Source organism: Coptis chinensis, chromosome 1, assembly GCF_015680905.1.
Source record: "Coptis chinensis isolate HL-2020 chromosome 1, ASM1568090v1, whole genome shotgun sequence".
In the NCBI taxonomy this organism is placed as follows: Eukaryota; Viridiplantae; Streptophyta; class Magnoliopsida; order Ranunculales; family Ranunculaceae; genus Coptis; species Coptis chinensis.
The window spans coordinates 84,842,621-84,853,901 of record NC_141456.1 but is presented as its reverse complement, the minus strand read 5'-3'; the positions used below and the strand labels follow the sequence as shown (position 1 = coordinate 84,853,901).

Genomic DNA, 11,281 nt, shown 5'->3' with positions numbered 1-11,281 from the left:
GAGACGGAGTTGGGGAGCAAAATTTGTGCGATCATTTTTCAGTGGCTAATGCCGCTACTTCATTCAATATCATTTTAAAACAAAGATAATCAATATTCACTCTTGTAACTATTTTCAAACAGAATGAATCGCTCGCGGAACCAATGAATCACACAAAGTTCTAATCATACTAATAGACATTTGCAAATTTGAAGTAGCAAATTGAACCGATCTATCAGAGATAATTTCAAACATTTCCACAATGAAAACAACAAAACTCAAAACCCCATTCTAAATAAACCAAAAATAAACAACATTTACCTCAAGAGCAAGAAAATAATAAACTCAAAGATTAACAAAAAAAAAAACTCATATGAGAAATTACATACCTCTTTCTAAACTCTCTTTCTCCAATAATCATGTCTGAAGAAAACAATATCTTCAATAGCAAGTGCACGCCGCTTTTAACGAAGTCAGGAAAAGAGGGTCATATGTTTGTGTAATACGGAACCACTTCAAATTCAGTGCTTCTCAATAACAATTCTCTCTTGTAAAAGAACCTTTGCTAGGTTCAAGTACTGCACAACACAAAATTTGATACGGACAGCAGACCTACAGAAGGAAAAAGGTGTGTATAATTAGCAATAGCAATAAGGTTTACATGTCAGTATTAATAAAGAAAAAAATGGGCTGAAAAAAATGCATGAACATGAATTGTACCTTCAAATTCAAAAGGTTATATCAGCAGATCAACTTTGTAGCATTGTAGATGATATGCGAGCGGCAAACCTCTGGACCATGTGGATGTTTTAGTTTGTCAAGGGAAAACCAAGTTCACACCTTACGAAAAATGACAAAAAAACAACAAAAACAAAAACAAAAACAAATACTGTATATAACTATATACTACATGTGAGGCTTTAAATCTCAACATCCCATTCCCAAGTTAACATGCACCGGTTGCACCGGTTCATGATCCACTAAGAGGATAGCCAATCGTGAGCCACAACTTACAATTTATAAATGTCGAAGAAAATAGCAACTAACCTTTCATCTTCTTCTTACAGGCCAGAACCCCTATGATGTGGATTTGCCGAGTTTGGGAGTCCGGCTGCCCAACATTGTTCTCGGGCAACCGTTTGAAGTCTTTCATATGCTGGCGGCCATATTTAGTGATTTCGCTTGTTCACCAAGAGTCGCTTGTAACCTCCACACCGAGATGGAAATTCTTATTAAAACAATATTATCGGCTATAGTACCATGAAACTCTAAAAATCTCATCGAGATGATCATTCGTTACATGGAACACGATTAACGATAAAAAGCAATCGCCGATCATATGAATGAGAGCCCAACATTTATCCCAAACAATTCAAAATGGTAGAAAAGAATGACATGCACCTCTTGGTGAGATCCTTTTTGGCATCTTCTTCACAATCTCGGTGGATAACCACGAAGTATTATACTGTGTTAACATTCGGTCGACAAAAATCAGAAACGAAAATAGCGGTATATCGGACAATACAAAAGACCACACGGATGTGATCCGAGTACTTAATTCAAAATTTCAAACCATAAGTTTCATTAATCGACTACAAAACCATGTAGCACACAAAGACCAGTTTCATGATCCACTAAGAGGATAGCAAATCGTGAGCCACAACTTACAATTTTTAAATGTCATAAGAAAATAGCAAACTAACCTTTCATCTTCTTCTTACAGAGAACCCGTGATGTGGATTGCCGAAGTTTGGGAGTCGGCTGCCGGCACCATTCTCCGGGCAAGGTCATAGCTTGGGTGAAGCCGTTCATCACTATCAAACCAAGAGGAATCAAGTACATCCGCAACAAAAGAGGGAACAAAAGGAGGGAAAGGAAAATGAGGTTTATAACTAAATAAACCTGAAAATTCAAAAGAACACGCCTAAATAAATTTTAAAAAATCTCCAAACCATTCAAAAGAATCGAGTTGGCAACTTTGAATGGTTGCTAACAATAGAACAAACCAGTAGATCATTGGCGTCCTCGTGTTTCTTTTTTAACATGGTGCATATCTGCAAGAATAAAAGGTGGGATACGTAGAGATTGAGAGGGAGACGAAAAGAGAAAGAATTAGTATATTTATGGTAATTTAAGTCTTAATTTATGACTAATAAATATAGGCGTACAATTCATATAGTCATATAGTGCGTGCATTTGGTTTTCAACCTGAATTTACACGAAACTCCTTTGTGAGTGTGTTATAACTTAAGGGTATAAATGGAAATAAAAGTCGAAATGACGGAATAGTCCTTTTTAAAGGCATTGAATATTTTATTTTAATATCTAATCAAGGGTATTAGGTGGTAGAAAAAAGGCTGGTCTAATTTAAAAGGCCAGGTTAATTATGGTGTATTTTACTAATAGAGATGATCCAAAAAGGGAATCAAATGAAAATAACAAACCTGTGAAGTCATTGGTACTCCATAAAAACCACCACTTTAAGGCATGTCCAATAAGAAACTTTTATTTTGCCCTCATCTTTGCTCTACAATACAAAAAACCAAAGTGGATATCAGATTAATTTCTCCAGAGACCAAAAATCACAAGTACAAAATGTAACAAAATTTTCAGATTAACATTCTAATACCGAGTTGCTACCCAAGTCTTGAATGTACATCCAAGTCTCCACAAAGAATAAAAACACAGGCACAACAATAGAAGACGAAAAGAAAAATGGAAGGTATAATAAAGCCATAGAGATTTAGAAATAAAAAATACCCATTAGATACCTTTGTTTGTATACAACAAATTTTCATCTATGCAGCTAGTTTCCACTTCATGTTAGAATTCTTTGCCTTTAGCTTCACCTTCTACATCACCAATATAACACGTTTGAAGCCCAGAGGGAAGCAGTGCTTGCTGGTTACTTAAGACTCTCCACCTTCTCCCTTTTGTGCTTTTCTCACGTTTAGTGCTACAGCGGAGCGGGGCGGATTTTGGCGGCACTTATTTGCTATCTATGCATGTTGCGCTCTTTACGACAATTTGGTTTATGCAGAAATGCATTGGAACTGTCGTAATTTACCCAACTTAACTCAATTGGCTTAAAGGTAATTGTATTGCAAAAATGAATATACTATTGCAACGAGAAAATAAAATTTACAGAGAGATGCTAGTCATGCTAAAAGCATACAAAAGTAGAAAATCCAACGAATAAATCTATAGTAGGTTAGCTTTTGATGTTTGTAAGTATCCTCCGTTCTACACTACAGAGCACGTGTCCACATGGCAGGACGTCTTACTTCAGCTCGTCCCACAACATCAGGTCGTCACCAGCAGCAGTTACAACCATTCATGGAAAGATATCAACTAGCACAATCTTGAAGCTCAATCAACGCCACAATCAGGAAAACATTAACTTTGTAATAACACATTAATGGCGAATCACCAAAATAGCACACAAGGTGGATCTGCAATCCATAATGGTTCAAGCACACCTCTATAAATAGAGAGAGATGAACTTCGTAAGGCTTGATTCAAGTTTACCCAGAAAAACTTGATACGTAGGCAACTCTTATCCCAAGAAGAGTGCAGTCATTTTCTATCCAACAAATCATCAGGTCGTAGTCCCAAAATAACTTGCATCTACATTGGCGCCGTCTGCCGGTTCGTTTCCTTAAGAAAAGAACAACCACTCTTTTCTCAAGCCCACGAAGCTGGTCAGAAAAACCACAATGGAGCCCAACTTACAAGCATTGGCAGACCAGATGAAGACACTCTAAGAAGCTGCCTTCATCACTTTGCAACAAGAAAACCAGACAATACGAGAACAGGCCAACTCCAATGCCAACAATGGCACCAGGTAGCCGGGAGCACAACAACATTGTTGCCCCTAACCAACACCACCAATCGGCGTTTAGAAACGCAAAAAATTAGAGAAGTCAGCGAAAGAGTCGGTATTTATCCAGATCTCCGAAGATGCTAAAGACGCGTACAAAAGCATCACCATTCATCCAAGATATCCGAGGACAAACAACCTCTTTCGAGTTCATCCAACCAAAGTTCCCAGATGCGGCGGTACCTCCTACCTGGCGAAAGCACGTAGCTCGTTTCAGCCAAATCCTAGCACTCTACAGCCATCCGGACTACAACTACCTGAAGTGCAAACTTTTTCCAGCCAGTTTAAAGGACGGAACAATAGACTGGTTTTACACACTCCCTCTAGATTCGGTTGTTGATGGTTTTACACACTCCTTCCAGATTCGATCACAACTTCGATAGTCTTGCTGAAACGTTCGTAGTAGAGTTCGTCCACAACAAAAAGAAGCGCGCCGACCTGGACTCCTTGTTCCAACTCAAGCAAGCCCAGGGTCGTTCCACATGTGAGGGACGTTAAGATATCCGAGTCAAACAACCTCCTTCAGAGTTCATCCAAACATCAACAAGGTAATAGCCATACCATAGCGTCCATACTGCTATTTACACAAACTCCACCACCACGACACCAATGATTGCTAGAGCCTCAAGCATTACCTTCAAGACCTAGTGGAGGAAGGCAAATTAAAAGAGTTCTTGCCAGAAAGTGATCTGAGGCACAAGCTGGATGCCAAACGCCACAGAAGCAAGAGCCGCAAACAATGAGCGACGACAACAATGTAAGCGTAGTAGGAGGCGGATCAACTAGACGATCTAAGTCTCCAAGTCGGTCAAGGCACAACAGGAGACAGCACTCTTCCGACCAAGATGAGGACAAAATAATCAACATGATTACAGACACCTAAAAATACAAAACCTCAAGTCGGGAGAAGCACAGAAGAGTGGGAGCAATCCAAGAAATCTACCACCTTTCACACAAAGCCGAGATGATCAGCCCCACCGACCCTAAGAGGACAACATCAATTTCATTCACAGGAGATGATCTAGACAAGTTGTGCCTACCTGACAATGATGGCTTGGTAGTGCATGTCAAAATCAATAGTTAAACAGTCAAAAGAGTCATCATCGATCCAGGGAGCTCATGCGACATACTGTTCTATCAAACATACAAGGACATGCACCTACCGGACTCGGTGATGATAAAATCCAATGCACTGCTCTATGGGTTCAACGGAGATCGTACAGATGCCATCGGAGACGTAATCCTACCAATCTCCATTAGCGAAAAATAAGACATGGTCAAAACTTCAACATTTTTCAGTGTGATCGATGTCAGGTCGTCTTACACTGCCATTCTAGGACGCCGTTAGATTCACAAAATCCAAGCAATTCCATCAACCCTACACCAAGTCCTACGATATCCCGGTCCCAGAGGCATCATGGAACTCAGAAGTAACCAACTAGAAGCTCATCGATGTAATCAGGTCAGCATTACGACCTTACCCAAGCCTCAGGTCATCGAAACTAAGGACATCCCAAAAAGGCAGGATCCTCAAACATCTAGCCCTCCAGCAACGGCATCAGAAAAGCTCAAAGGAAAACAAACTCAAATAGAACCAGGAGAAAAAGTCAATTTGGGCACAACTGATGACCCAAAATTTGTTTATGAAGAGGCTGACTTAGACCCTAAGCTCAAGGAGCAGTTTGTCAAATTTCTATCTCTCAATAAAAATGTTTTTGCTTAGTCGTATATCGATATGCCAGGAATCGACCCTCAGGTCGCTTGCCACAAGTTAAATGTAGATCCAACCGCCAAACCTATCAAACAATGACCTAGGAAACTAGCACTCAAGTTTCAAAAAGCCATCAACGAAGAGATAGAAAAGCTCAAAAATGTTAGATTCATCAGAGAAGTCGAGTACCCGACCTGGCTTGCCAACATAGTAGTCGTTTTAAAGAAGAATGGTCAGGTACGACTCTGCATAGATTTCACCAACGTCAACAAGCACTGCCCAAAAGACAGCTTCCCCCTACTAAGAATCGACATACTGGTAGATCAAACTTGCGGCCATGAGTTATTATCATTTGTGGATGCATACAGTGGATACAACCAAATACCACTTGCAGAAAAAGACCAGAAAAAAAACGTTCTTCATAACCGAGCAAGGTACGCTCTGCTACAACGTCCTACCTTCCGGCTTAAAGAACGCTGGGGTGGCCTACTAAAGACTGGTCACCAAAATATTCAAAGACTTGCTAGGAGACACTATGGAGGTCTACATAGACGACATAGTGGTCAAAAGCGAAAAGGCAGGTGATCACATCTCCCACCTACAAGAAGCCTTCAAACAACTTCGCCAAAACAAGATGAAACTCAACCCAACCAAATGCGTATTTGGAATAACCTCAGGAAAATTCTTAGATTACCTCATCTCATAAAGACGCATTGAATTGAACCACTCTACTGTCATTACACCGTCTGCCATAACAACAATGATATGAAAAAAAATGTCATTGAGTCATACAATGACTTCCAGACCAATCCAAAAGCTAAATTCCAATATATAGAATGTTATGTAAAACTACTTAGAGTCAAAGACTAGAATCCATTATTCATGCAAACACTTCACGCTTCAATTTCCATACACAAAAAAAGATTGAAACATTACAAATACCCATACCTCAACAGAATGCAATGCTTGCTGTTGGTGGCTGCAGGTTCTTTTTCTCATTTTTTCTTGGATCACTTGTTTGAATAAAAATAGATTTTCTCAGTAAACAAGTGCGTATTGCTGTTAATACATTGGTGTTGTGGACATGGTTTTCTCTCCCTAGAACATTTGCGTATGATATTCCAAAAATAATTGAAAATAAATAGATCTTTGAAAATTTACCAAGTATTCCGAAATTCCGAAAATTCCGAAATTGGAAATATATTTTGAATCCGAAAAAAAAATTGGATTGGATTTGGCTAGCATATTAGGTTCCGAAAAAAATTCAGAAAAATTCTGAAGGAAGTTAATCCGATCTGATCCGAAGTCACCCCTAGTTGGGATAATGGTCTACTTCTTCACATTTACCGCACACGTAATTATTGATATATAATTTTGTGTACGTGCTAAAGCGTTACACATGTTAATACATGACTGTTGGTTCAAGTACGCAATAAAATAATCGTAGCAAAAAAATTCAATCAATATTGTTACACTTGAATAAATTAGACAATGATATAGTCTATTTTTCTTAATTTATCTGTCTAATTATCAAAAAATTAATCAAGTCGTGGAAATAAATAAATAAATAAAATATATATAAAAAATGAGAGCCAAATAAATGATATACTACGCTCACACCCCACTGCAATGTAGTATACTAGTAAAACTAAGGTTGGTTGGAAAACATGTAATATATAACCTACTGATTAAGCTTTTTAATATTCCGAAGAACTTAGAAGCAACTTCCAAATAAACTTGATAGTGTGAGAATAGAAAACCCATAATATGTAGAAACAATTGAACTATTTCGTACTGACAAGAAAAGTTCATACTCTAGGCATTAAAACTACACAAGTGGTTTGCAGTATATCATAATTTGAGCTGGATGTCCGGCATCATAAGTTATATTGAACATTTTTCAAAACCCAAAGTTCCAAACTTTCACATAGTTGATTGGTTTATCCAATGAATGTTCTTTCAGGCTCTAAGTTTATCTTTATTCAAGTTCAGATGCTAAGAATCACAATATTCAAAACTAAACAGCCTCCTCCGCTACAGGAAATAAAGCGCAAATATGCTCAGTACAGTAGGTTTAGTGTTTACCTGACATGTACGCACCGCTGAACAAATAATCATATATTCCCTTCTGGTGTGCAGTCCACACGAGCACTATCGAATTGCTGAATTAATTTTCTTTTGGTCCTAGGGTTGATTTATAGAGTCAAAAGTCCACGAAAACAAGCATATCTGGAAAGACTGGATTGGCTGTCCTGGTACTAGTGCAGCATCGTGCGTATCAAAAGCACTATCCACAAAAGTGACTATAAAAATGACTACAGGTGAATATTTTCCGTTGCTAAGTAGTTTCGCTTACAGAAATTACATGTAGCATACACAAGTTTAAATAAATATCCACATTTGCACCAATAGGTTCTAAATCGCAGACACATCTCACCTGGAGTTGATCACTTGATCTTGGATGTCATATTCTCTGTTCATGAAGACAGCATCATGTAACATGGACAATAATCTATCAAACCTATGGCTAAATCAGATGAAGCTTTGCCACACAAGGATTATTAGTTAGGTTCAATGAAAGCTAACCTCATATTCCATCTAGGCTCAATTTCATTGTTTGAGTTTGCCCATACCTTAACCCATGTCATTGAGTGGGTAAGTTATCCCATCTGATAATCTTGCATTGAGTATCATTTAGCCTATTTCATACACATTGCATATGCAGCTGCATCAGGTCTAGCAGCAAACCCAAACAAAATTTGACTCCATATCCTCTTCTATTGCAACCAAAATATCCTTTGCTCTATCCACCTTATACAGGATGCCACCACATCTGAGATGTCCTGCATGCATTTAATACCGAGATCTTCAAAAAAAAAATGTGTTCCGAAGTTTGAGCCCCATGCCATTCCACAACAATCAATCAACATCTATTTGCCAGTCATCTCGCAACTTGCTCAAATTATAAATGTTCCAGATGTGGCTCATATGATGACCATAGCAGTTTCCTCAAATGCAATCAAGCTTCAAAATAAGTACGAGCCATTCAGTTCATCAACCTGGGACATCACCATTGCTACAAGAAAAACTAGGTATATAACCAGCTTCCTTCATCTCCAGCGCTAATTCTGCCAATTTTGCATATATTGCATCACACTGAGGGTGTTTTTGGTCTTTAGACGTAAAGCAATTTACAACACTGCCAATCTCAATCCAGCTGCAGCCAGTCTCCTTCCTCAAACCCTTCTCTCTCATGTCTTTCCTCACTCTCTCAGCACTGTCCCACATCTCCTTGTCAGCATATATATTTGACAACAACACGTGATAACCAGTCACATCATTGTCTTCTTCTACTTCAAACAACCTATCGGAGATTATTCTTCCCAACTCCATTTCTCCATGCATTCTACACGCACCAAGAAGCGACCCCCAAATTCCAGCAGCACTGCCCCTATCACCCAATGCTTTAACAAACTCGTAGGCTTCCACCACCCTTCCAGCCCTACCTAACATGTCCACTACACAACAATAATGCTCGGTAGTCGGTAATATTCCATATGAACACTCCATTGATTCAAAAATTTTGAGACCTTTGTCAACCAAGCCAGAATAACTGCATGCTGACAAGATCGCAACAAAAGTGATTGCATCAGGATTCATGCCAAATTCAGACATTGTCTGAAACATAGACAAAGCTCTATCACCCAAGCCATGTTGACCGTAGCCTAATATTATGGTGGTATACGTGACAGTGTTCTTCTCAGGTATACTATCACACACTTTTTCAGCATACCTGATGGAGGCACATTTGGAGTACATGTCTATTAGAGCAGTGCCAACAAAGACGTTGTGGTCAATCGAGTGGCGGATAGCATATCCATGAATTTGCTTTCCCAAACTGATTCCTCCAGAAGGAATGCATGCTGGGAGGAGTGAGGCTAATGTCACGGAATTAGGTAGTTCATTATGCTTGAGCATCTGCCGGAAGGCAATAAAGGCCTCTTCAATCTCCCCGTTTTGGGCGTATCCAGCTATCATGGCATTCCACGTGACATGATCCCTATTGTGAATGCAGTTGTTATTAAATAGCAGTTGTGCAGTGTCAATCAAACCAGACTTAGAATACATATCAATAAGATAACTGTCCATTCCCTCAAACCTAATCCCATGTCTAAATAGATAAGCATGGGTCTGCTTCCCAATTTCACAGTTTTTAAGATTCGATGCTGCCGAAAGCAAAGCAGTTGCTGTTACCGAATCTATCAACAGGCCTTGCTTCTTCATCTCATATACTAGCATTAACCCTTCGCCATCAAATCCATTCTGCACAAAGGCTGAAACCATTGTATTCCAAGAAACAAGATCTCTTTCCATCATCTTGTCGAAAACTTTAAATGCTGCCTCAACAGAATTACACCTTGAATACATAGAAATTATGACATTTGAAATGATTACCTCTGATGCCAACGAATTCTTGACAACATAAGCATGAAGCTGTTGCCCGAGATCCAGCCACTGTAATTGTGAAACTGCTGTTAGAGAAGCAAGAAAAGTAACAGTATCTGGAACAACAATCTTGTCCAACTCCAGAACTCGGAAAAAAAGATCAAGACCATCCCTGTAACAATCATTCTGAACATACCCACCAATCATGGTATTCCAAACTTGTATGTTTCTCTCCCAGGAAAGATCGAAAACCTTTCTTGCAGTATCCACATCATCAAAATCCGAATACATAGAGATAGCAGAACTCACAGCAAACAAATCGTTAACATAATCAGTACCCAGTTTCAAAACCAACCCGTACAATACATCAGCATTGTTCTTGTCCCCAACAGCAGCAACTGCCGGAAAGACGTTAACGAAACTAACAACAGTAGGTTTAATTCCCATATCCATCATAAGTCTAAACTGCATTAACGCTTTCGAGTACCTTCCCATCTTAACATACCAAGCAATAATAGTATTCCATGCAACGACATTTCTCTTACTCATCCTATCAAATACATTTCCAACTAAATCAAACCGTTCCGTTCCATTTAAACAACTAGTGTACATATTCAAAAGTGAATTACCAACAATAGTAGTAAGCTTAGAATGTGACCTCAGAACACGACAGTGCATAATTTTGCCTAGTTTAAGCTGTCGGGTGTCGGCACAAGCTTTAAGTAGAGATGAATAAGTATAGGAATCGGATTTATTAGCGGTTACCATGCGAGCATAAAAGCGAAGGGCATCATGGGGCATACCGTTACAGATGAAACCAATTATGATTGTGTTCCATAGGAGTGTACTAGTGGGACGAGGAAGCGTGTCGAAAAGGCGGCGGGCCATGTCGGGTTGGCCTTGTTTGCATAACTCACTCAGGCGGGAACGCATTTTGTTATTATTCTTCTTCTCAATTGAGTGGGAAGCTGGAATGTTTGATGACGAGGATGGAGGAAATCTGTTTTTCTTCTTGTTGGGGCTGCTGTTCATGTGGAGAGGAAGATTTGAGGAGGGAACCATTGCCATGGCTGTTTCACTTGTGTGTTTCTTTTTCTTCTTCATAAATAATATATATATCTGTTTTTCTATTCTATCCTACTTTTTGGACTTTTATTTCACAAGTTTGGCTCCTTCATCCAAAATTTTCTCGTCTTTTTCAATTTCAGGGACACTTTGTATAGACTATAATAGAGTTTTATGCCAACTGTTACAACTCCTAGCAA

The 11,281-nt window shown here is 39.0% G+C and overlaps 1 protein-coding gene and 2 long non-coding RNA genes across 4 annotated transcripts; all 3 read right to left on the bottom strand.

Annotated features, from left to right (window-relative positions):
* Positions 1-245: 245 nt before the first annotated feature.
* On the bottom strand, positions 246-1,046 carry LOC147525559 (uncharacterized). Its single transcript, XR_015198259.1, has 3 exons — positions 1,027-1,046; positions 700-770; positions 246-591 (listed from the first exon to the last, which is right to left on the bottom strand). It is a non-coding gene; the product is annotated as an uncharacterized LOC147525559 (long non-coding RNA).
* Positions 1,047-1,923: 877 nt separating this feature from the next.
* On the bottom strand, positions 1,924-3,816 carry LOC147525558 (uncharacterized). Its single transcript, XR_015221996.1, has 3 exons — positions 2,751-3,816; positions 2,424-2,506; positions 1,924-2,033 (listed from the first exon to the last, which is right to left on the bottom strand). It is a non-coding gene; the product is annotated as an uncharacterized LOC147525558 (long non-coding RNA).
* Positions 3,817-7,778: 3,962 nt separating this feature from the next.
* LOC147525557 (Tetratricopeptide repeat (TPR)-like superfamily protein) lies at positions 7,779-11,281 on the bottom strand. Of its 2 annotated transcripts, none has more exons than XM_086608041.1 (2): positions 8,008-11,281; positions 7,779-7,873 (listed from the first exon to the last, which is right to left on the bottom strand). In XM_086608041.1, exon 1 carries the CDS (start codon positions 11,118-11,120, stop codon positions 8,625-8,627), a length of 2,496 nt encoding a protein of 831 aa, XP_086464167.1. In that variant the 5' UTR covers positions 11,121-11,281; the 3' UTR covers positions 7,779-7,873; positions 8,008-8,624. The 2 variants fall into 2 exon arrangements, with proteins under 2 accessions (XP_086464167.1, XP_086464175.1); XM_086608049.1 differs by having other exon boundaries at positions 7,779-7,857.

What these genes read in the sequence shown, in the direction of transcription:
- LOC147525557 (XM_086608041.1), bottom strand. Translation starts at nt 11,120, where the DNA reads ATGAAGAAGAAAAAGAAACACACAAGTGAAACAGCCATGGCAATGGTT.